This window comes from Ceratotherium simum, chromosome 14, assembly GCF_057802395.1.
Source record: "Ceratotherium simum simum isolate JZ-2026a chromosome 14, ASM5780239v1, whole genome shotgun sequence".
Classification (NCBI taxonomy): Eukaryota; Metazoa; Chordata; class Mammalia; order Perissodactyla; family Rhinocerotidae; genus Ceratotherium; species Ceratotherium simum.
Window position 1 is genome coordinate 63,877,754 of NC_141913.1, and position 26,356 is coordinate 63,904,109.

The window sequence follows — 26,356 nt, forward strand, 5'->3', positions numbered from 1 at the left end:
CTTCTTATTTCGCAGATCAGTGAGGCGATAAACGATAATGGCTCAGACACATCTACGGTATGCGGCCACCCTGCATGTACAACAGACACTTCAGACTTAGTAGTTCATATCCAGAAATGAGTAAATAAATAAACTTGAGAAGAAGAAAAAAGGCCACATAGCATCACTTTTTAAAAACTAATACTTTTAATTTAAACTCCAAAATGGAAAAAGTTATTGCTGTAAGACTTAGGAGTTAGATTTAGTGTATTAGTTTCAATTATTTGAAATACAGAAATACAAATGAAGGTCTGAAAATTACTTATTTTTTCTTGTTTCTTAAGATTCTTCTAAAAGTGGAAAATATAGGGCTGATTTGTTTCAAAGATATTTAAAAGAAATGTGCTCTTTATAGGAATTTCAATTAGGTTAAGGCATAGCCCAAGTTAATTTTGTAGTCACAATCCTCATTCTGAATGAGGAGGGACTGGTGGGCTGGTCGAGAATAGTGTGGCTACTAAAAGATAACATTAACAGTTACGTTATTTTTTCCCCTAGGTAATCTTTCATGTATAAAGCCGTGCTTCTGCCTGTGGAGAATCATCTTGAGTGAATTACCTATTAGTTTGGAGGCTTTTCTCTTTTTCAAATTGTGATGTATTTACAGGGAAAATATAGGACAAATTAAAATAATATTTAGCTTTCTGCAAGAGTTTAAATTGGCTTTTTGACATTTTGCATCTTATTATTTTGCTATTCTAAAATACTTCCATGTAATAAATAAGTCAATGTGTGTTTTAAAAGAATGGTAAAAGTATTTTGATGTTCACATAATGTTAATCCAGGGATAATGCCATGTGATCAGCAGTTAGTTGTGCTTAGGCCTTTTGTTCTGTCTGTTACTGAGTCTTTCTGACATGGGACTTTTGTTCCAGTGTGGTGTGAACATCGATTTCTGAGGGACTTGGTAGCATGATGGGAAGTTTAACTCTGAGATGGATTGGAATGGTGCAGTGTTACGGAGATAAGGTGGATTCTCATTCGTCGACGCATCCATTAAAAAATAAACCTCACTGATCTTTTCTTGATTAAGCAGGAGAATACCGTATTCACCCTTTATTGTTGGTATAAACCATTATTTTACTGAGAACCATTAGCTGTTTAAAACTTGGTACATAAATTAAAAAGGAGCTAAGTGGATTTGTGATCGTTGCCATTAGTAGCGTTTTAGATTATACAGGCAATTATTGTGTTCATTATCCTAGAACAGCCCCTCTGCAGAACCATTGTGGTAGCTTAGACATTATGCACAAATTTTCCCTTGGAGATTAAAATTTCCAGTAGCGTATTTAATTTTGTTATCACAGTTGTTTCAGATAAAACAAATATTATGACAAGTAGAAGAAAATTTGCTTTACTAATATAGGAAATTACAATAAATGTTGAAAATTACTTCTCACTGTACTTAATTTACCTTTTCCTGTGCAGTCATAATTACTTCAAGTGATTAATAATATATTTTATGTGTGAAAAGGTTTTGCTATCATAGCAAAAGGTATCTGGTCTGTTAAGTGTTTTAAGAAATTTTTTAAAGAAGGAAGAGATTCACATCAAAACTCAAGTTACTACCTTCTTTATAGAATCTGTAACTTTATTATAAGTTAATTGTTTCTATATTGAATATATTTTAAGAGTCCAGATTGCATTTTAGATGAGATGAAGAAACTTTTAAGGGTGTTTTAGAGAAATGAGTGTAAAAAGGTTAACTATTAATTGAAAGTGAACTTTTAAAAAAATACAAGTGTTGAAATATATCTTTTCTTCTCACTGTTTTGTTAGAATTGACCAAAAAAAAAAAAATTAAGATTATATTATATACTATAGCTTGGTTGTAGTTATATTCCAGGAAGAATTGTTGTAGTTCAGAAAAGACTACTGCCTGAAAGAATGCAAGGAACAATCCCTCACTGAAAAGTTGTATTTTACTCTGCTGAACTTTTTATTGCTTTCCTTTAAATTAGAAGGGAGTTGGAAAAGATGTTAGTCAGCTTCAGAACTGGTACATCCACTAGTCAAGCAACTGACCACATCTGTCTTCCTCAATTAGAAAGGTATTAATACTTTGAATTATCTGCATATCATTGTGCAGTGGGCCGCTTTTGATGTTTCCATCCTATATGAGGCATTTTTTCAAAGGAAACTTTGTGGTCATTTCTGCCTGTTGTTGTCCCTGTTTTCACAGTTTTTCACTGTATGATGCAGGGGAAACGTGTGAGGTAGTGGTTATGCATTTTGCAAGACAGTGATTCTTTATTTTATTACAAAAAAAGACTAACTCTGAAGGCCAGATTAAATCATTCCTTTCACTTTTTAATGGGATTTGGATGAATAGAGTAAAATATGCACTTTGCATTCATTGATAGCATCTTTAGGTTGAGGTAATTGAGTCTTTTTTCCCTGACTGAATGAATAATGACTTCATCTGACCCTCAGTGAGGCCTGAAACTTAGACCGCCTTTGTCACAGCAAAAGGATCTGGGCTTTGAAACATGCTCTGCTTCCCTGGCTTAATTTTTCTTCATTTTAATCCAAAAACCTATTTTTCTCAATAATTCAAGCATAAACTATGTAGTAGTTGAAGTGGCGGAAATTGCAAGATATTTGTCCTCGTTGTGCTGCTTTCTAAATGGAGTTGATGAATCAGACGCCGTGGTCCTCCCCACCGGTTCTCAGGGAAGCCCATCCCGGCCGCGCTGTCAGGAGGGTCCAGAACCGCAGATGGGCTCCTTTCCAGCCTGTTTGTCGTCCGGGGAGGTGGCGGCACTGCGGGTTCTGTGCAGAGCCTGGAGATGGGGACCGCACTTCCCACACATTCACTTGGCCAGAAGGTGACACTGGGAGACACTGTGCTTTGCCGCAGGACACCAACGACTTTGCGTTGAAAACTGGCCTGGGAAGGGTCTCATCTACTGGCACATCAAAATTTGAGTAGATACCCCATGTAAAAATGATGACTAGCTTTTGTGTGAAGTCTCCTTAGTTAGGAGGCTGTATAGTACGTGGCCAGAGGAGACCATGGCTCACAGGCCTGGGCTTTCCTCCTGGGGTCTGGTCTGCACAGGGGTGGGGACGGGGCCTGGCAGAGGTGGGGTCTGCAGGAGGGTGGAGCTTGTGGTGCTGGGGCCCCGGGGGGCCGGGGCCTGTGAGGGGTCCGCTCCCCTTCCAGGGCCTCCGCAGGGGCCCGTGGCTCCCCATCATCCGAGCAGACCCTGCAGTGCCCTGGTTTGGTGTGGAAGTAGAATCCACACTCTAGACAGATGTCGGTCGTGTTGCTCCCAGGTCCCTGTTGTCGTTCCCATCGTGTCTGCACTGCTGTAAAGGCCGTGGACTGTTAACCAACAGCAGTGCTGATTGTGAGCTCTAAGAAGCGACTTAATCTGTAAGCTTGGTTACAGAAGAAAACTTTCTGTTTTATAATTCTCTTTTATAGCGTATCTTACTGGTGTTCATCTTATTTTTCCTGCTGAGTTGGCTGTTTCTCTCATAGTTTACTCATTTTTCATAACCTTAGAGTTTAGCCAAAAATGTAGTAGACATTTAAATTTATTTGTTTAATGGATGAATTTTCTTCACAGCTACACTTAATAGATTTTCTGACAAAAGTTTTGTTTTCTTCCTAACTACAGGTTCTAATGTTCTTATGAGAGTTTGTGGCAAAAATTAATCAAAACCAGATATAAACTAAATATATGAGATGTAGCTTCTTATTGGCCAAAGTTATGAATTTTCAAAAGGCACTATAAAATAAACCAAATTATTAGCTCAGTAATTCTCAAACTTTTTAATTTGAGAATTATAGTATCCCATTTATTTTATCAAAGTTTTGGCATTCATGTTTTCTTTTATAATTACTCTTTTTCCAAATTTGTACCAGATTCAGTAGAAACTCAGATGGCAGATAGATGACTAACCTGAAAGGATTCAGTCTTCTGTTAGTGCCATATAAATCATGAGTAAGGGGCCAGCCCCGTGGCTTAGCGGTTAAGTGCGTGCGCTCCGCTACTGGCGGCCCCGGGTTCGGGCCTGGGTCCGGAACCCCAGGCGTGCACCGATGCACCACTTCTCCAGCCATGGTGAGGCGGTGTCCCACATACAGCAACTAGAAGGATCTGCAACTATGACATACAACTATCTACTGGGGCTTTGGGGGAAAAAAAAAGGAGGAACATTGGCAATAGATGTTAGCTCAGAGCCTGTCTTCCTCAGCAAAAAGAGGAGGATTGGCATGGATGTTAGCTCAGGGCTGATCTTCCTCACAAAAAAAATAAATAAATAAAATAAATCATGAGTAAGCAGTTCTGCTAAATGCTTGCTATGCCCAGGCCTCAGAGTGACCAGTAGTGACCATGAGCTTGCCAGTGCCCAGGACCCTGTGTGACTCCACGTTGTCTGGGCTCCTCCAGGCACCTCTGTTAGTCGATGAGTAACACCTGTTTACAGATGAGAAAACTGAGCCTTAAAGAGTGTAAAGACATTCCCCAAGGTCACCCAATTAGTAAGCAGAAATTCATATCCAAGATTTTAATAATTAAAATAATGAGAATAATAATAACATACAGATAGGCTTACTCTGTACCAGGAGCTGTGCTCTCTGTGCTGTGTGTCAGCTCACTTAATCCCGAGTCCTCTTACGAAGGCACTGTTATAACCCCGTTTTACAGATAATGAAAACTGATGCTCAGCCTGCCCAAGGTTATACAGCAAGTGGCAGAGCCAGCATTCAAATTAGCCTAAATTCAGAGTCCTGAGGAATCTTTAATGGCTGTGCGGCATCACTTCTCCCTCTGTCTGGTTCTAAAGCCTTTCTACAAAGCCCAGTACCCTCCACCCCACACACTGTATTGCATTGTGGTCTTTCAGCAATGAAACTAAGCAAGGAGAAAGACTTCATAGAGATTGCTGAAGCTCAGAATGGAAGTTGCGTGCTTCAGAAGAGCTATATTCACTACACTTGTAGAATGAAACCCATCTGGGTTCCTAGTTCTCATTGCTCCCAAGATTCTACACAGATGCAACAAAAAAAATTGAACTAAGGGGGCCGGCTCCGTGGCTTAGCAGTTAAGTGTGCGCGCTCCACTGCTGGCGGCTCGGGTTCAGATCCCGGGCGCACACCGCTTGTCAGGCCATGCTGTGGTAGCATCCCACATAAAGTGGAGGAAGATGGGCACGGATGTTAGCTCAGGGCCAGTCTTCCTCAGCAAAAAAGAGGAGGATTGGCATGGATGTTAGCTCAGGGCTGATCTTCCTCACACACACACAAAAAAAATTGAACTAATTCTTATTGCCACAATTTTCCATCACATTTTGCTCAGCTGGTGAATGCACAGAATGAATTTGAGTGTTGTCTACCTTGCTAGCAGAACCTAATGTGTAGGATTTGTGCAAATCAAAAGGTTTTTCATTACAAGCTAACTACCCTGTCGGTTGCTTTTCTTAATTCAGAGAACTCCTTTTCAGAGACACTGTTGGCAGATGGAGATGACAGACAGACTGGCCTGCTCTTGGAGTCCTCAGTCTGAATAAAACCCTTAAAGGGGGGATGCACTTAACTTCAGTTACCGGACGTAACACGTGCAGAAGATAGCGTGCATCCACTCCCCGGAGAGCTAACCAGGTTCCCAGTGTCCTTCCTCACACCTGTCATCTCGTGTCCAGCTTTGTCCTCGTAGGCTGTCATGACGTGGCCATCAAGACAACGTGTCTCAGTGTTTTGTGGTGGGATACTCTGGACTCATTTTTTCTCAGTAGACCTTTTCTGGAATTCCTCTGTGGATAATGACTCATTTTCAGAAATTCTGCCTAAAACTGAGGCTTTTCAGGAGAAAAGTATATAGTTAATACATTTTTGTATTCCATTATAATCAAGGCTAATAACAAGAAAAACTTAAGGATGTCATAACTATCGTGTAATCAAATTGGTAATATTAGGGACATTATGGTTATGTCTTAATTTTGTGTGTTTCTTTCAGGTTGGTTTGTTGGACCTTGAACTTAATCAGCTGACCAAAGCGCTGTTTTTGGCTTTAGTTGCTCTCTCCGTTGTTATGGTAACCTTACAAGGATTTGTAGGCCCGTGGTACCGCAATCTTTTTCGGTTCCTCCTTCTGTTTTCCTACATCATTCCCATAAGGTAGGTTTAAGAATTAAGATAAAACAAATGTCTAGTTTCACTGAATATGATTTTATTGAAATTTATCTTTCTCAATGTGAAAGAAATTATCCACACAAAGCTATTGAGGAAGGAGCCGAGAATGCTAATGAATCTTAAGGAATCCTTCTGTAGAAAATCTTTTGTGGGGGCAAAATCAGTTTTGTTAGAATAATCTAGAAATCTGATACTTTTCCTTATATAAATGTATTGCTAATATAATCTTCAACTGTTGGGAGAGAATTCTTGATAAAACATAAACTATTTTGTTGGATTCAGATTTTTGTTTATTGCTGACAGACTTTTTATTTCCAGTGTTCTTGGATCTGTATGCAATCATTGACATTTTAAAGTTACCTATATTTCAGAGACCATCTAATATATCTGTCCAGATAGACAGATCAAATTTTGAGTGGGGCGGTCTTTTAATATGAACAGTTATTCAAAATGATAACCCATCTAACTCAAGGTTTGCATATGAATAGTTAATATTAGATGTCTATTTAAATTAAAGATGTCTATTTAATTTAAAGACTAATATTTATAATATAAATATATATAGAAGTCCATTTTACCTAACAGTTGAGAGAAGATATTTGCAAACCATATATCTGATAAGGAGTTAATATCCAGAATATGTAAAGAACTCATGCATCCCAACTACAAAAAACAAACAACCCAATTTCAAAAATCAGCAAAAGATCTGAATAGACATTTTTCCAAAGAAGATATACAGATGGCCAACAGGTACATGAAAAGATGTTCAACATCACTAATTGTTAGAGAAATGCGAATCAAAACTACAATGAGGTATCACCTCACACCTGTCAGAATGGCTATAATTAACAAGACAAGAAATAACACGTGTTGGAGAGGATGTGGAGAAAATGGAACTCTCATACACTGCTGGTGGGAATGTAAACTGGTGCAGCCACTGGAAAACAGTATGGAGATTCCTCAAAAAAATTGAGAATAGAATTACCATGTGATCCAGTTATTCCATTGCTGGATGTTTATCCAAAGAACATGAAAATATGAATGCTTAAAGATATATGCACCCCTATGTTCATTGCAGCATTATTCACAATAGCTAAGACTTGGAAACAACCTAAGTGCCCATCAAGGGACAAATGATAAAGAAGATGTGGGTATATATACACAATGGGATACTACTCAGCTGTAAAAAAAGATGAAATTTTGCCATTTGCAAAAACATGGATGGACCTTGAGGGTATTATGCTAAGCGAAATAAGTCAGAGGGAGAAAGTCAAATACCGTATGATCTCAATCATAAATAGAAGATAAAAACAACAACAAACAAACACATAGATACAGAGATTAGATTGGTGGTTACCAGAGGGGAAAGGGGGAGGGAGGAGGATGAAAGGGGTGACCAGGCGCATGTATTTGGTGATGGATGGTAATTAGTCTTTGGGTGGTGAGCACGATGTAGTCTACACAGAAATCGAAATACAGTGATGTACACCTAAATTTATATAATGTTATAAACCAATGTTACCTCAATTAAAAAATAAATAAATAGGGGCCCGCCTGGTGGCATAGAGGTTAAGTGCGTGCGCTCCAGTTCAGCGGCCTGAGGTTCACAGGTTTGGATCCTGGGCGCACACCGATGTACTGCTTGTCAGGCCGTGCTGTGGTGGTATCCCATATACAGTAGAGGAAGATGGGCACAGTGTTAGCCCAGGGCCAATCTTCCTCAACAAAAAGAGGAGGATTGGCATCAGATGTTAGTTCAGGGCTAGTCTTCCTCAAAATAAATAAGTAAATAAATAAATAAATAATTTTCACAAAGGATACTTTTTAAAAGATATTCTTAATATATATGATGGAAAATTTTCATGATGAGCAATTAAAACCTAATAAACCATGCATTATATATGAATCTAGAATAACCATCTTTTGTAACATAGAATGGAATAAAACAGTATAGAATGCTTAGGTGCAAGGATTTTGAAGAGAAAGGCATATCTTTATTCATAGATCAGCTTTCTCTAAAACTTTGTCTATACCTCATAAAAGTGGAGCTGTAGACTGTTCTTGGGGCTCTGCACACGATGCGGTCCTCGTGTGCAGCTACCCAGAACACATCCGGCCTCTCTCACGCTGTGTTTGGGATGGGCAGTCTGTCTCCTCTCCCCTCCTCTGGGAACACGCAGTCTTGTGGGCACTCTCTGCCCACAGTGCGGCAGGCTCACACTGGACAGCTTGAGCGCCGTGCATGTAGAGCATAGGACAGATGTTAGCCGCTGTTCCTGTTGGAGTTGGGATCCTGCTAATGTCAACCCCAGAGTTCACCCCAGCCTACGAGTGTACCCGACAGGGCCAGCCTGCCTTCTCAGCCCCTCGTGTCTCCCCTTTTCCCACCACACGGCAGCCATACCACATGTCAGGCCCGCCTCCTCAGCTATGTCTTCTCCAGGAATGCTTTCCTAATCCCCAGAGAGGCTTCCTCATCTGCTCAGTACTTAGAACCGGCTAGTCAGCTTGCTGTCACATCTGCCGTTTTCATTCTGCAGATATCTCCACTGACCCCCTTGTCCTTGTCTCGCTCGCTTTCTGATTCTCTCCCCTCACCCAGCTCCGTGAGGACAGGGGCCTCATGTGCCCATTTTCTGCTGACTCTGGTGCCTACAACAGAGCGCTTGGCAAGTAGTCAGGCTCCTTACATACTTGTTGAAAAGACCCATTACAGAGGTCCCACACTGCTCTGAGGAGCTGAAAGTGTGCAGGTTATCTATTGAGCTGTAACACGTCATCACAGTTATCACGCAGACACATGTTGAGTGCTACAAGTGGGCTCTGGGAATATCATCTTTGTCCCCAAAAACTCCCTGGGTCAGTGGCGGTAGACAGCGTGTAACTATGTTATTTAACACTCATGCCAGAATTCACTCATTCAGATGTGATGGTCCTTCAGACGGTTCCCAGTCTGTCCACATTCAACCTGAGTACACAGCTCATCATTCCTCCACCCACTTCCTCCACTGGATGCCACCCACTCCCCACAGGCCTCCTCAGCCCGTTCCCACACACCCTGGTCTCCACTGTGCACGTTTCCTGGTGTCTGGCGAGAATGTGGCTGCAGCTAGAGGCCAGGTGTTCAGGGCTCTGGCAGAGAGTGCCGGGGGTTGTTCTTACCTCTCACCTTCACTAGTGCGGGGCACATAGTCCACCTCAGGGAAAGCCTGGTGGAAGAAGGGCCCAGGGAAAGTAAGTTTGTAAGTGGGATGAGTGTACTGTCCCTAGTTTTCTTCACTCTTTTCTAATAATGTGACACAAAGTTCAGTGCCAGACATAGTATACCAATGGGGTTTATTTTCCTTTTTTCTGAAAGTAGCTCTTGAAACCTCCCTTCCCTAGTCCCTCCATCTGCTCAATCACCGATTCTGTGGATTTTACCTTCTGATTCAGCTTGACTTTTTCGCTCCTAAGATCAAGGACCTTGATGTCATTTCTCCTTTGAATGAGTGTCGCAGCTTTCCAGATGGGCTCCCTGACTCTAATCGTGGCCACTTCTAGTCCAGTGCCTGCACTGCTTCCTTCTAAGAAGTGAATGTGAGCCTGTAACTGCCCATGGAAAAGAAGGCCACATGCCTAGCATGCCATGCACAGCCCCGTTTCTGTTAGCCCAGGCAACTGTAGCACTTGGTGCTGGAGGGCGTGAGCCAGGGAGCCCGGTGTGAGCTCCGCCCCCTCGTGTGAGCCCCACTCACTGTGAGCCATGGCCCCTCGTGAGCCCCACTCAGCGTGAGCCCTGCCCCTCGTGTGAGCCCCACCTCTCGTGTGAGCCCCACCCCTCGTGTGAGCCCCTCTCAGCGTGGGCCCCGCCCCCTCGTGTGAGCTCCACTCAGTGTGAGCCCCACTACCTGGTATTTGCCTTCCCCACTGTGGGTCCAGCAGCCTGATCTGAGCCCTACCTGGTGTAAACTGCCCAGTGCGAGCCCTGCCTGGTGGGAGCCCCGCTTGCCTCTTCGGCTGTGTCACTGTGACTGGCACTGCACACGTTAGCTGTTAACACACTCCTTTACTTTCCTTCCTCAGCTGCCTGCAGAAGTCTCCTCTCTCTTCTCTGTCAAGCAAACTTCTTTTCTTATGAATTCCCAAGTTTGTTTCCTTTGCTTTTGTTAATCCTATTTCTCTTCATTTCTGTTGCTTTTGTCAGTTCTGAAATGTTGTGTGATGTCACTTTCACTCGTGACTACTACTGTTGTACAATGCAAACGTCCTTGTGAGAACTCTGTTCCTTCTTTTTTCTAGGGCACTTTTATCTTTAACTGATAGAAGCCATTGAACAATATCCAAGTTTTATTATAGATTTTTAATGAAATATTTTTAATACATTGTAAGCGTTTTTAGACTAAAACTAGTTTTCATGTTTTATATTTCAATTGTGTATATTTATAGTGAAAAACTAGATAATACCTAATAACAGGAGAGGATAAATTCTGTAAAGGCTTTCAGATGTGTGTATTCATAGAGACTTATAAATATGAATGTGCATATTTATAAGTAGATATATATACCAGCATTCACACATACACACTCCATTTTTTTTTAGTCTGTATATCCTTTTTAAAAGTCTGCTTACAAAATGAGAAAGTTATCGGGCTTTCTGCGAGTCTGTCTTGTTCTAGTTTTTCAGTCAAGAATTTTATGTTTAACATGTTTAGTCAAGCTTGGAGAGACTTAGTAGACAGAATTATAACTGTGCCTCTGTTTAGCTCCAAAATATCTCACGCCTACTTCAACATGGTGCTTGTCCTTGTTTTTCACAGTCTGAGAATGCAGTTATACAGATTTAGCAGAAGGGATGAAAACTGTAAAATGTGAAAAGTATGGGACACTGATTTAGGGAATTAAAGTTTTCATTTGATTCAAGCAAGTTTGTTTTCCTTTTGCAAAATTTCCATAAAATATGAATAACAATACATTTTAGTATTTGCTAAATATGCTTTTGAATTTAATAAAGGATAAATTTTAAAATACTTTTTTGTTTTGCAAAGTGCACAGTTCTGGAAAGTAAAGTGCTTTTTCCTCTACTGACCTAACACTCTTAAAAGGCTTTTAAATTTAAAAAAGTTAAGCTGTTTTATAGAAATTCTTCTTTACAGAATAAAATATTTTTGAGTCACCCGATACGATTTACCTTGTCTTTCAAGAAAAATATTACAAGATTTAACTCTTAGTTTTGTAACTTTTTTTCTAAAATGAATATATGTTCCCACAATCGTTTGTATCACTTATGAGCAAAAGCAAACTGTCAGAATCCTTTCCAGTGCATTTGAAGGTCCCTCAGGTCAAAAGCTTGCAGTTACTGGTCTCTTTAGTTATTACCTCTTTTGCCCATACACTTTGAAGTGTGTGTAACATTCTAGTTGATAATCCAAAAAACTGTCTTATTAGTGCTGAGTCAGAGAGGTTTTTACTCTCACATGAGGCATATGTGGACGATAGAGGCAAAATGGTGTTTGACAAGGGGATAATTCTGTCCAGTATGAGTAACACTTTAGAACCTCTTGTCGATACAGCATCGTTGTCTAAAGCCCTGAAGTTGATGGGTGTTTGTGTGGCTTGGGAGGCGGTATTCCTCTAATTTACCATAAATCAGGCAGCCAAATCAGTGAGCATGAGGGAGGCTTGCCAGTGAAATGCCCACACTCTCGTTCTACCAGCTAACTGCCTGAAGAAATACCAAGTGCTCTGCTCAGAGTGCTGCTCATTCAGCACACCAAGAATGGAATATGGAAAATGTCAGGTAACACAAGTGCAGAATGTGCTTCAGGACTTAGAAATCAACTTTCTTCAAGTTTTATTGAAGGAAAATTCTTAGAAGCTTTTGATCAAGTTTGTTTTACAAGTCAGGTACCCTTTCTGTGACATTTTAAGTTTGTGCTACCCTACTGGATACCTTTAGTAAGGCCTCATTTTCCAGGTAGAATGCTTGGGGAAATGAGTGTTTTCAACCTTACTTAGACCTAGGAATGATACTGAAGTGTTGATGGTTTGGGAAATTTTCAGCCTATCCAGCTTGCAGCAGATGCTAATATTAGAAGATTCAGTGTTTGGAAAGCATGCACAGGAGAGAAGGCCAGCGGTGTGACTGAACAATCTTTTGCTGAAGAGATTGGGTGTGTGGCTTATGGATCCACTCAGCCATCTCAGCAGAAGCCAGGAATAGATGGGGTTCTCCAGGAAAAGTCTGTGGAGGTGACTTTTGTCTACTTGTCTGGACCCCTGTGACACACACGGGAGACCCACAAAGTTTTTGAGAATGTTGTATCAGCAGAAACACTGCCAGCTTGGTCTGGAAGGAACAGAGATGGGACAAAATGAGAGAAGCCTGTTGGACTCCCAGGATTCTCCAGGCAGAAAGTGGGCAGATAGAGCTGCCTGGCTGCACGCAGGTGCTACACTTCAGGAGAAAGGGTCAGTAACTGAGGCCGGAGCTGGCATGGGCCATGCAGGGAGCTATGGAGCCGTGAGCCCAGAGGGTAGAGCATCCAGTCACAGAGGATTCTTCCCAGCTCTGGAAACCTTACAGAATCTGCCCTGTCAGGCAGTTTGTCGTTATTTATATATTCTGGATATATATGTATATTCAGTTCTGTGTTTGCTGATACTCTTTCTCAATCTATAGCTTGAATTTGTACTCACCCACAAATTATGAAAAAAAGTTGTTAGTTCTACATAGTCAAATTATAAATCTTTTTTGTTGTTGGTTATCACTCCCTATGTGTGTTTAAGAAATCCTTCTCTACTCCAAGATGAAGCTATCCTCCTATTTAACTTCTAAAAGCTTATCAGTTTTGCCTTTGACCTCTGAAAGTTTTTTTTTTAATGATGTGAAGTAGGATTTTCATAAATCATTTTTTCCATACCAATTGTCTTAGCACTCTTAGTAGAAAAGACTCTTTTCCCCAGTGATCTAGGGCCCTCTCTGTCATAATACCAGGTATTCATATATGCTCAGGTCTGTTTTAGGTTCCCTTTTCTGTTCCCTTGTTCTGTTTGTCCATTCCTAACCAAATAACAAACTGTTTTAATTCATACACCTTTATAATAACTCAGTATTTGATTGAACAGGTCCCGCCTCCTTGTGTTCTTTAACAGTGCCTTTGTTCTCCTTGGCCATTTGCATTTAATATTGTCTTCCAAACCATGAATCTGGCATCTCTTAAATTTTTTAGGTCTTCTCTAATATCTCAAAGTTTTAAAAATTTCTCCGTAGAAATCTTGCACAACTTTTGTTAGAGCTATTTTTAGGTACTTGATATTTTTTAAATGCTATTTTAAATATGTTTTTTGAACGAATTGTTTCATCTATATTTGTTGCTGGTATAGAGCAACAATATTGATTTTAATTATTAATTTGGAATCCATTGGATTTATCTATAAATAAACATATCAGTAAACAGTGACAACTTTGTTTCTTTTGATTCCTTGCATAATTTATTTCTTTTCCTTGTCACTGTAGCAAAGATTTCCAGTATAATGATAAGTAGAAGAAATGATAATGGACATTCTTCTTTTCCAATGTGAAAGGCAAAACTTTCAACATTTCATCATTAACTGTGCTATAAGTTTTTATAGAAACCTTTTAATATATTAAGGAAGTTTTTTCCATTCATACTTTGCTAAAATTTGTTTTTCAATAATGAATATACTTTTACAAGTATTTCTACTAAATCTATTGACATGATTTTTCATCTTTAAATTTTTCTTCTTTAGTATTTTAATATGATAAATCATATTGATTGACTTTCTAATATCATACCTACTTTGTGTTCTTTGGGGAAAAAATGCAACTTGATCATGATATAACATTCTTTCGTGTATTACTAGATCCATTTGCTTGTATCTTTTGTGAAATTTCTGCATTGGTTTACATGAGTGAGATTGACTTATAACTTTCCTTCTCATATCGTTCTTTTGGTGTTTAGTATCAAGATTTTGCCAGTCTCATAAAACACAGTGATGAAATCTTCTCTCACTTTCTCTTCTCTAAAATATTTTATTTAAAATTATAATTATTTATTCTTTGGACATTTACACATCAGGGAGGCCACGTGAGCCTGAACTTTTTGCTGTGGAAAGATGTTTGACAGAGTTGATTTCTTTAATGGTGTAAATGTATTTCTTCTTGTGTGTGTGTGTGAGGAGATCAGCCCTGTGCTAACATCTGCCACTCCTCCTCTTTTTTGGCTGAGGAAGACTGGCCCTGGGCTAACATCCGTGCCCGTCTTCCTTCACTTTATATGGGACGCTGCCACAGCATGGCTTGCTGAGCAGTGTGTAGGTGCACGCCCGGGATCCAAACCGGCGAACCCCAGGCCGCTGCAGTGGAGCGCGTGCGCTTAACCGCTTGCGCCACTGGGCTGGCCCCTGTTTTGTGCTTTTAATATGACTTATCTGTTCTATGTTTTTCTCTTTTCTTACATTTTATTTACTGTTTTTTATAATTCCACTTTTTTCTCTTGTAGTTTGGAAGTTTTATAAGCGGTTTTCTCTTCTTTTAGTAGTTATCCTAGAAATTGAAAACCTTCTTAATTTATCAAAGCCTAAAGTTAGTCGTTTTCTTTACGTCTCTTTAGACGTGTATACCTCCATTTACCCCTTCTGACCTTATGTCATTCTAGTTATTCTTAAACCCAAAGATATTACTGTTTTACACATTCCCAAGTTATTTTGGTTTATCCATGTTTCTGTTCTTCATTTCTTCTTGCATTTCAGACTTTCCCCGTAGAATAATTTTTCTTCTGTCAGAAATTTATTCTTTATTTTTTGTTTAGTGTTGGTCTTTGTTGAAAACTCTCTAGATTTTTGCTTGGCTTTCCGTCTTGAAAAATAATTTCACCTGTGTGTAGATTTCTCAGTTGTCACGTTTCTTTTACTTTCTTTTGGCTTCCACTGTTGCTGATTAGTTGTCATCTTTGCTCCTTTGTCTCCTCCCACCTTTCTAGCTGCTTTTAGGTTTGTTCTTTATTGTTAGTATTCTGCCCTCTGCTGTAATGTGTCTAGATGGAAGGGGTTTTTTTTGTATAATACTTAGGATTCATTGTGCTTCTTCAATCTGTAGATAGGTTTCTTTTATTCATTCTAGAAAATTCTTAGTCATTATCTCTTCAAATACTGCCTTTGCCCCATTCTGTCTCCTCTCTTTTGGGGACATCAGTTCAGTGTTTGTCAGACATCCTCACAACACCCTTTGTTTCTCCTATTCTTTTTTTATATTTTCCACCTTTTTGTCTCCATACTTCATTCTATATCATTCCTAGTGACGTGTCTTCCAAGTCACTAATTTCATCTTTGCCTGTATCTAATTAGCTAGTAAACCAATCGATTTCTTAATTTCAGTTATTGATATTTTTTAGTTCTAAAAATTCTATTTGGTTTCTTTATCACAGTGATTATTTCATTTTTAGAGTTGCCTATTCCATGCAAATATTCTTCTAATTTTCCTTACGCATCCGGTTGTTTCATAGTCTGTGTCTGTCACGTGTAATATTGGATACCTTTGTCTCTCTCTTTCTCTTGTATTTTTTCCTTCTGGCTCTTGCTCATGGTATGCTGTTTCACTATGTGCTCTGTGGTGTTTGTTGTGTTTTGGTTTGGTTTGTTTATTTTGGTAATTGTATTTGAAAAGCTAATTATAGGAATCACTTGAGGTCAAGGATGAAAATATGTTTTTCCGAGACATATACATTTGCTTCTGCTGTGTACTTGGAGGTACCACCTGTCTTGGAACGTCTTCGTCCAAGCTGGAGAGTCACAGTCACTGAATTATGCAGGAGATGAGAGCCTGGCTCTGTCTCCACGTGCAGGCTCATTCCTGTTCTTCCTCAGTTTGAGGGAATAGCCCTTCATGGCCTCACTGATCGTGGGAAGGAGGACCTCTTGTTGGACCTTTAATGGTCCTGGTCTTAACGTCTGCTCCCTTGCACAGGTGGACTGCTGAAGAGAAAGTTCAGACTCTGGGGGATTGGCATATGATCTTAGGGCAGAGGAGATTTTTCAATCACTCACCTCTCTGGTACCTGATTTGGATTTAACCCAGAAATTCCTCATGATCTAGTCAGTTCTTTATTTCTTTTAAGAATTTTTACATGTATTTTATACGGTATTTCTTATTGTTTTCAGTAGGAACATTGGTTCAAATAAAATAGCCTGCCATTACCCCAAATCACAGAACTTTCTTGCAATTTTTATATAAAGGAAGTTATACAAATCTGAATAAAACTTTCTGATTAACTTTCACAGCAGTATTTTCCAGGAGTAAAACTTTGAGGTCCCAAATGTGATAAACGTTGTTCTTGGGAATGCAGCGAGCTTTCTTTTAGCAACAAAGTACAATTATATCGTAGAAAACTTGGGAAATGCTAGCTTTGACAGAAACATCACGTGGTAAACAAGCTGTGGTGTATCTGTGCATTGATAAAAGGAGCACACTATTGATACACACAGCAGCTCGGGCATTGATAAACGGAGCACACTATTGATACACACAGCAGCTCGGGTATTGATAAACGGAGCACACTATTGATACACACAGCAGCTCGGGTATTGATAAAAGGAGCACACTATTGATACACACAGCAGCTCGGGTATTGATAAAAGGAGCACACTATTGATACACACAGCAGCTCGGGTATTGATAAACGGAGCACACTATTGATACACACAGCAGCTCGGGTATTGATAAAAGGAGCACACTATTGATACACACAGCAGCTCGGGTATTGATAAACGGAGCACACTATTGATACACACAGCAGCTCGGGTATTGATAAACGGAGCACACTATTGATACACACAGCAGCTCGGGCATTGATAAACGGAGCACACTATTGATACACACAGCAGCTCGGGCATTGATAAACGGAGCACACTATTGATACACACAGCAGCTCGGGTATTGATAAACGGAGCACACTATTGATACACACAGCAGCTCGGGCATTGATAAACGGAGCACACTATTGATACACACAGCAGCTCGGGCATTGATAAAAGGAGCACACTATTGATACACACAGCAGCTCGGGCATTGATAAAAGGAGCACACTATTGATACAGCAGCTCGGGTATTGATAAACGGAGCACACTATTGATACACACAGCAGCTCGGGTATTGATAAACGGAGCACACTATTGATACACACAGCAGCTCGGGTATTGATAAACGGAGCACACTATTGATACACACAGCAGCTCGGGTATTGATAAACGGAGCACACTATTGATACACACAGCAGCTCGGGTATTGATAAACGGAGCACACTATTGATACACACAGCAGCTCGGGTATTGATAAACGGAGCACACTATTGATACACACAGCAGCTCGGGCATTGATAAACGGAGCACACTATTGATACACACAGCAGCTCGGGCATTGATAAACGGAGCACACTATTGATACACACAGCAGCTCGGGCATTGATAAACGGAGCACACTATTGATACACACAGCAGATCGGGCATTGATAAAAGGAGCACACTATTGATACACACAGCAACTCGGGCATTGATAAACGGAGCACACTATTGATACACACAGCAACTCGGGCATTGATAAACGGAGCACACTATTGATACACACAGCAACTCGGGCATTGATAAAAGGAGCACACTATTGATACACACAGCAACTCGGGCATTGATAAAAGGAGCACACTATTGATACACACAGCAACTCGGGCATTGATAAACGGAGCACACTATTGATACACACAGCAACTCGGGCATTGATAAAAGGAGCACACTATTGATACACACAGCAACTCGGGCATTGATAAACGGAGCACACTATTGATACACACAGCAACTCGGGCATTGATAAACGGAGCACACTATTGATACACACAGCAACTCGGGTATTTCCAGAACAGTCTCGGAGTTACAAAAGCGTAACGATGGCAGACAAGTCAGTGGTTGCCAGGGCTAGGGTGGGGAATGGGTGTGACTGTTGAGGGGTGACTTGAGGAGAGCTGTCTGCATCCCGATGGAGACCTGACTGAGGGGACGGTCGCGTGAGTCTGCCCGTAGGACGCATACAGCAGAAGTGTGTGTGGAAACTGGCAAAGCCCGGATCAAGTCTGCATTTGAGTTAATCGTGTTGTAACGTCAGTTCTCTGTTTGGATAGTGTGGTTGGTCATGTGAGATGTTACCATTGGGGAAGCAGGGTGAAGGGCACGTGGGAACTCTGTCCTGTTGTTGCTACTTCTTGTGAGTCTTACACTATAGTCATGCGCCTCATAACGATGTTTCAGTCAACGGTGGACCACATGTATGACGGTGGTCCCATAAGTTTGGTACTGTATAGCCCAGGTGTGTTGTAGACTATACCATCTAGGTTTGTTTAAGTGCACTCTATGATGTTCACACAACAATATGGCCTAACGACTCGTTTCTCAGAACATATCCCCATCGTTAAGCAATACATGACTGTATTTCAAAATTAGAAGTTATACGGCTGGCCCTATGGCCTAGTGGTTAATTTCAATGTGCTGCGCTTTGGCAGCCTGGGTTGGGTTCCTGAGTGTGGACCTACATTACTCATCAGTGGCCATGCTGTGGCGGCAACCCACATGCAAAATAGGGGAAGATTGGCAACAGATGTTAGCTCAGGGCTAATCTTCCTCAGCAAAAAAAAAAAAAAAAAAAAGTTCAAAGTTATTAAAAAGCAAAACACCATCATCACACTTGATCCATGAGAGTTAGTATATAGCTTAGAGGCTGAGATTTCAGGCTCTGGAATCGGGTTAGGAGTTTGCATTCTTGCATTTATGCCTACCACTGTTGTGGCCTTGGGCAGGATTCTTAACCTCTCTACTTTTAGTTTTCTCATCCATTTCCTCATGGATAAAGTTGTGTGTAAAATGATGCATCACAGGTGTGAATTTGTCCTTCTGGCTCTTTTTACAGTCATCTTCTTGTATCAGTTTTTGTTGGCTTTTAATGTAATAATAAGTAGCTCTTTCATATTTGCAAATATATTTACTATCTCATTTGTCTTTTAATTAGACTGTGTTATTTTTTCATAAAAGATCTATAGGTGCAGCTTTTTAAATTAATTAAGTATAAGTTAAAGGGGGAACTTATCAATGTATCAAACAGATAGAAGGAAGATTAGCCAAGCAACTTGTTTGGGAGTGGCTAGCACCAGGAGCTCAGACGTGCCCTTTAAGACTGTTCTCCCACGTGTTAACTCTGCTTTCCTCTGGTTACATTTCATTCTCTGCCAGACCCTCCTCATCTCGTTACACAGATGATGTTAGAGGCCTCAGGCTCACGTTTGCTCGCTTAATTACACAAGTAAAAAGTGAATACTTCTTTTCAACCAGTCCAGGAAAAATCCTGAGAGTGCAGCCGGCCCTCCCCGGAACCCATCCCTGCCCACATGTCTGTGGTGTGGATTGGCCGGGCCTGGCGCCCTTGCCCGTCCTTGGCAGCAGGGGTGACTCTCATACCAGAGCCTTGTGGCCCAGCAGGGGAGTGACTTGTCATCGCTGTGCCGGGCGGGCCACAGGCAGTGAGGGCGCGTAGGCCGCCTCCTGCCAGCCTGCATCTTCTCTGAGGTGCTTTCGCTGTAATCACTGTTCCCTCTGGGTAGAGAGCTGAGCTGAGCCGAGCGTTTCCAGCCTTGAAAAGCTCCTCATTTTCTGCCTCAACCATTTCATCTGTTCCCTTTGGCCTGGTGAGCTGTTACTGATCTTGGGGCGTCATCACCACCAGGGTGGTTTGTCTTATCTACCTTTGCCATTCCTTTATTCTTGGACTTGTGGAGACATTTTATTTCAAGGTGTATCTCTTAAATTGCATATAATCAGTATTTTTATTTATTTATAAACTAAAAGACATGCTAGCCTTTTAATATTTATTTAATAAATATTTATACCTTTCACATTATTGATACAAAATATTTGGCCTCACTTCTGCAAATATAAATATGTATTTGTAATGTTGCTATATAGAATGTTTTATATGCATGTATGCGCACACACACACCAGCCCCTCTCAGTTCTAGCTGATGCATAGCATGTACAGTATTTTATCAGGCCCCCCACGCAAAAGCTCGAAACAATTCTGAATGTTAGGGAAGTCCTGAATTACTTTGTTTCCATTCACCCCAATATTTGAGCCTGTGATCAATATCCAGTTGTTGTGGATGCTGAGAAAATGGGATGACATCAGCCTAACGGAGGGCAAGAAGTTGATTCTCCCTGAAGAACCTCATGGGTTTGCAGTGTCTCTGTCACTGTGGCACGGAGCAGGTGGTCGCGTTCCCAGAGCCCTACATGGGCCATAGATCCTTGGACACTTCCCGTCGCTCCCACTGCCCCAAGCACGGCTTCTAACTCTCCTTCTAGCCTCCAGTCTTTCTTTGGTTCAGTCCATCTTGAACACTGATGCTTGATGTATTTTTCCTAAAACACTACTGTATTTCAAATCCCTAATCCTCCCACACCCACTCAAAACTTAATAATGTAGTTTGACTTCTGCGTATACCAGTTTAAACTGCTTTTCATGCCTCACTAGATTTTCTGTTCCTTAGGACCCAAGACTACGTTTGGTTGATCCTTATAAGTGTTGCAGTGGATACAAATCAAATGGACTTGTGGCATATCTGGGAATATGTCCCTGTTCGTTCTAGTTCTGTAACATCTGTCTCTTCTCGGCTCCGGAGCCTTGCTGATGACCTGCCTTCCCTGCATGGTGTACACACGTGCTGCCCACCCCTCCTTTCCATTTGAACTCAGGGTCTGCCTTTTCTGTAAAACCTTCCTGACTGTTCAGACCAGTGATTAACTGCTCCACTAACGTAATTCAGTCACCTACTTTTATGCATTTTTGCTAATTCCCACAATGGCCTTGCTAATACCTGGCATTTTACAGATGCTGTTACCAAGGCTCAGAAAGGTCAAGTCTGTCGTTAGTCCACGATCGTGGAACTAGTAAATTTAGGAATTAAGAATCAATACAAGTCATACCAGCATCAAACCTGTAAAACTCAGTTGCCCATGCTTCCTCCTAATGGAGCATGGAAAGCAGGTTTCGGAGAATTCAGGTGGTTGAATTGGCAGGAGTTGATTATTTGGATACAGAGAGTGAAAAGAAAAAGGAATCTAGGACTACTTCCAGTTTCTGGCTTGGGCGATGGGTAGCTCATGCCATTCGTTGATGTGGAGAAGTGTTTCCTCCTTGCTGAGAAGGAACAAATTTGTTTTTATTTTGTTTGGCACAGGAAGAGGAGGAAGTGGCAATGTTAACTTCCATTGTGTATATGTTCATTTAAAGGTATTTGTGATAAATCTAAGGTAAGGTACTCTATAGACAACAAAATATACTTGTCTGAAGCCCAGGAAAGAGGTCCAAACTAGTAACAGAGACTTGAATGTTATCTTCACGACGCGTGATGTTGGATGAATTCACCCAGTGAAAATATTTTGGTGCCATCTGTGGTGTGTCATGAAAAATGTAAAGATATCACAGAATGAAAAATGGGGGAAAATTCAGATAAAATGGCATCTGTGCCATTTCCTTTAAATGAGGATTTAAAGGAAAAGATTTTGGGGCCCGCCCAGTGGCGCAAGAGGTTAAGTGCACGCACTCTGCTGCAGCGGCCTGGGGTTCACCGGTTCGGATCCCAGGCGCTCACCGACACACTGCTTGGCAGGCCATGCTGTGGCGGTGTCCCATATAAAGTGGAGGAAGATGGGCACGGATGTTAGCCCAGGGCCAGTCTTCCTCAGCAAAAAAGGAGAAGGATTGGCAGATGTTAGCGCAGGGCTGATCTTCCTCACAAAAAAGAAAGAAAGAAAGAAAGAAAATTATTGTATTAACATTTGATCAAAATATACAATGTGAATCAGAGTAAATTTAACCTTCTGCTTCCTATATAATATTTTTGTCTTAGTTGAAGATACATTTTCCTGAATACTTTTTCACTTTTTGGTAAACTGTGAACTTGCATTCTGTGGTAGTTCTGCTTTATTTTTATCAACCTGAGGATTATCTCTCTTCTCCTTTTCACTAGTAGCTACTACTTTATACACTTGACGAAGGGTATTTGTAGTCAACCTAAAATATTCCTGTGATATTTATAGTAATATAATATTTCGTGAAATAATAAATTCTTACAACTCCATAACAACAGCCATTGTTTTATTAAACCACCAGTCCTTCATGACTTGAAGAGAACAACTGTGGAAGAACCTGGAAGATGCTCCTTTGGTTTCCGCTCGACCCCAAACCCAGTAGCAGACTGTAAACTCTTGAAAAATTACTGCCTGGCTAAAGATAGAAATCCATTTGCCTTATGATAGCTAAGACAGGCTGACAGTTTCCAAGATAATTTGATCAAAAGCTGAAGGGAGACCTCAACACACAGAGAAAAAGTCATATTTTTCCAAAGTGTAGATCTCTGAGCCAAAGAGTCAGCTATGCCGAGCTTCACACGGTGGCAGGTGCCCTTCCCAAGCCCCTCACCCTGCCCTGTGCCCACCAGGGTCCTGGTCGACTAGTTCATTGGCCACCTTCCTGTCTCGGTCCCTCTCAACTTTTGCCTGTGTTTTAGCCACGTGACCCTGACTTTCACTTTATTTTTCTGATTCACAGAGAGTCTGCCTTAGCAGCAGCACCCAAATCACAGACAAGTCCATGTAAAATGCTTTTCCTTTTCCTTCTTTCAGCCTTCCGAGCACCCTGAACTCTTCCTGGCAGCTTGCTACTTAGTAACCATTGGTGGGACGCTGGCCAGTGCTTTATGAGCCTTTCCCGCTGGTCAGCCAGTTCTCTGGGCACCTCCCCACAGCCTGCAGCAAGGTGTCATCTTTGTCCCAGTGTGTAATAGGAGACACCTGGGGCACATGGATGTTGGGTGCCCTGTGCACATGGTGGCTCTGGGCCTCACACCGAGCCCACCCTCCTGGCCATGGTGCTCCACCTGTCCCGGGACCCGTGCTGCCCGGCGGAGGCCCGCGAGGCTGCCCTGCCCTGCCCTGCAGTGTCATCTTGTAGTGGGCATCATCTCTGATTATTATTTTCACTATTCTAACAGGATTATAAATAGCCAAGAGATCGTGATTAGCTGGTTTAAGAGGTCTGTGTAATTATCGATTAAAGGTTTTCTTTCTGACCAGTATAGTTCTTATGATGTTTAATATGCGAACTTTATGGACAGATAAATCAAATTATGGTTATCTTAATTTTCTTTACCTTACCTACAGACTTTCTCCACTGACTCTTGACTCCTTAACATTGCTTTTTGAGGGGCCGGCCCCGTGGCGTAGTGGTTAAGTGCGTGCGCTCCACTGCTGGCGGCCCAGGTTCAGATCCCGGGCGCGCACCAGTGCACCGCTTGTCAGGCCCTGCTGTGGCGGCGTCCCCTGTAAAGTGGAGGAAGATAGGCATGGATGTTAGCTCAGGGCTGATCTTCCTCACAAAAAAAAAAAAATATTACTTTTTGAGCGTGCGTTTATTAATAGGTAGAACCCTATGAATTGCCATTTTGGCAGGTCAGAATGATTGACTGTCAGCAGTTTCACCATCTGGTTTAGGTACATCCTATCTGTGTTTTCTGGATAGAATTAAATTAGGCACAGGTTTTTTTACAGAATTTGAAGCACATCTGCATGGTCTTTAGTCTGATTGTTAATGAGAACAAATGAGGTCAGACCTCTCCTGTACAAAGCTGTGAGCCCACTGACTCATCATTCTGTCATCATTCTGTCAAGTAGTTGTCTGAGGCTGCGGGGCTCATTTCTGACCCTTTTAGGGTCATGCAGTGTACATGTGGAGATGTACAGAAGGGCTGATGCTTACGTGCCCCACTTTTCAATGTACTGTTTGCCATGAAAATAGTAGTCACCAGTAATAGCCAGTTTTCTACCTTGAAAGACACAACCCTGCAGCAGATGTTTGATTCATTGCTATGAACTCTTTGTCATATTTGATGTTTCATTTTATGGTTCTCCAAATTTTAGCCTCTTGAACAAATAACATTTTCATTTCTATTGTAGGAAAACCTTATTATCTCTAAATCTAATACCTGTTTTCATCATTGCGATGGGGCCCCTTATTTGTCTTTATAGTTCTTTTTCTTATTATTTTTCGTCAAAACCCTTGGAGCCCCTTCCTGAGTTTGGGGTGTTGTTCCTGTACTGGGTTTTTCCTGGGACTTATTTCAGCTTTAACTTGAGGTGTGGCGCTTCTGGCTGTCTTAGCCTCCTGTTATTTTAATGCAGTGTTGTTCATGTCAGCTGGGGCCTCTGCCTGCCTGCCTGAGCAACGTAGCACTGTCTGCACACCCCTGGTAGTCTTTGATTTCCCAGTTTTCATTAGCCAGATTTCACTGTCTTTGCCGTGTTTACACTTTGCATTTAAGATTTGTACATTCTTTTAATCAAATGAGATAAAAATATATAAATAAAAATATTATATGTAAAAATATTAGACATTGCTGAGCAATTTGGAACATTTTTGACCCCGCTCTGTTGGGATCAGACGCAGCTGGTGTGAAGGAACAGCTGCACTGTGACTTGCTGGCACAGGCAGAGCCCCCGAGTGGTACGTTTTTGGTGTGTGTCCTTACGAAGTGGCTCTGTAGAATCACAGGCCGGGAAGGACTCCCTGGAGGCCATCCGTTCTGATCCCATGCTTTCAGGCGGGATTATAACAGAATTGTCCCAGATAGGATGATCCATCGTTTGTTTAAATTGCAGTCTTGCCATACAACTGTAAGTTAAGAAATTTTAAAAAGAAGTTACAAGTCCAGAGCATAGTGACAGATGCCCTGTGTTTGTCATAGATGTCACGTGTTCGTGTCTTCGCCTCAGACCCTCTTTTCTTCTTTAGAAGGCGGATGTCGTAGAATGAGGGGCCTCTGCCCCTCCTGCCTTCCCCAGAGGTGACCTCTCTCCTCAAGTGAGGGGCCTCTGCCCCTCCTGCCTTCCCCAGAGGTGACCTCTCTCCTCAAGTTAGGGTGGGTCCTTTCTGTCCATGCTTTTATGGCCTTGGTGCATATGGTTGGACACGCAAACATGACTAAGTATTTGTGTATTTTTAAATTCATAGATGGTATTTACTGTATTCTGTACATCTGTTTGCAACTTGCTTTTCTGTTGGCCAAATTTTAATGACACCTTTGCTGGGCAGTTTGGATGCTTTCATTGTTGTTGTTTTATGATCATGCTACATTGATTATATCCTTGTGCCTTCTCTCATGCGAGTTCTCCTGGAGGGTGAATTGCTGGAGTGGAACTTCTAGGTCACACTCAGGTGTATCTTCATTTTTGCTGCATGTTGCCACATTACTCTCTAAAGTGGTCTTACTGATCCACACTTCTACTTGTTTACCTACATCCTCACTAACATTTGCTGTTCTCAAGCTTTTTAATTATTGCCAATCTATTGGGTATAAAAAAATAGCATTTTATTTTTTGTTTTGTTAGTACGTTTCTCTAATATTCTAAGTTTGAATTTAGAGTAACTTGTAGTTATCCATGAAGACTATGGTGTATTGCAGAGGCATCAAAGACATGAGAGCTTCTATTCAAGCGTGCCGTTGTTGGTTACAGTCCATGTGGGGAGCAAGCAGTCAGGAGCCCCTCACCTGACCCTGGCAGGTGTCTACAGCAGAATGTCTGCCCTCCGCGGGAGACAACTGAGCATTGAAGGGCGTCCGGGTAACAGCCAGGTTTTCATCAGGCAAGAACGCGAAAGGAGTGTTCTGTGAACAGGTTTCAGACATAGTGGATTTGTTTCCGTGGAATTTGGGTTCTGTAAGTACAAAGGTTTGGAGAAAGAATCACAGTGAAAAATTGGGCCAAAGAATAACCACATAGCTGTATAAGGTGATGGGAGTGTGGGAGAGAGACACTAAGGATGACAGAAGCACAGCACGGTGCCTGTCTCCACACAGCAAGAGGCAGGAGACCTGGGAACAGCTGAGACAACCAGCTGTGATTGGGATTGGTGTTGTGGGGTTTTGGGACAAGCTCTCATCTCAGGACTGCTGCACCCTCATGGGTGTGGGGCTGAGACTGAAGGGGGCAGAGAACTCCTGTGACGGGCAGTGCACGGTCCACGCCTGATCTCCACCGTAGCCCAGGGCTCTCTGCAAGCTGTTCCTCCCACAGGCAGCTTCG

The 26,356-nt window shown here is 41.6% G+C and overlaps 1 protein-coding gene across 11 annotated transcripts in view; it reads left to right on the plus strand.

Moving 5' to 3' along the window:
* ATP9B (ATPase phospholipid transporting 9B) overlaps nt 1-26,356 on the plus strand; it is a 280,439-nt gene that overhangs the window by 168,338 nt on the left and 85,745 nt on the right. For all 11 annotated transcript variants that reach the window (XR_015554337.1, XR_015554338.1, XM_087439362.1 and 8 more), the window contains one exon: nt 6,009-6,169. Coding sequence is in view for 9 of the 11 variants with exons in the window: in XM_087439362.1 (XP_087295488.1) it covers nt 6,009-6,169 (161 nt within the window). In the remaining 2 variants the exon portion in view is untranslated. The remainder of the gene's footprint in view (nt 1-6,008; nt 6,170-26,356) is intronic.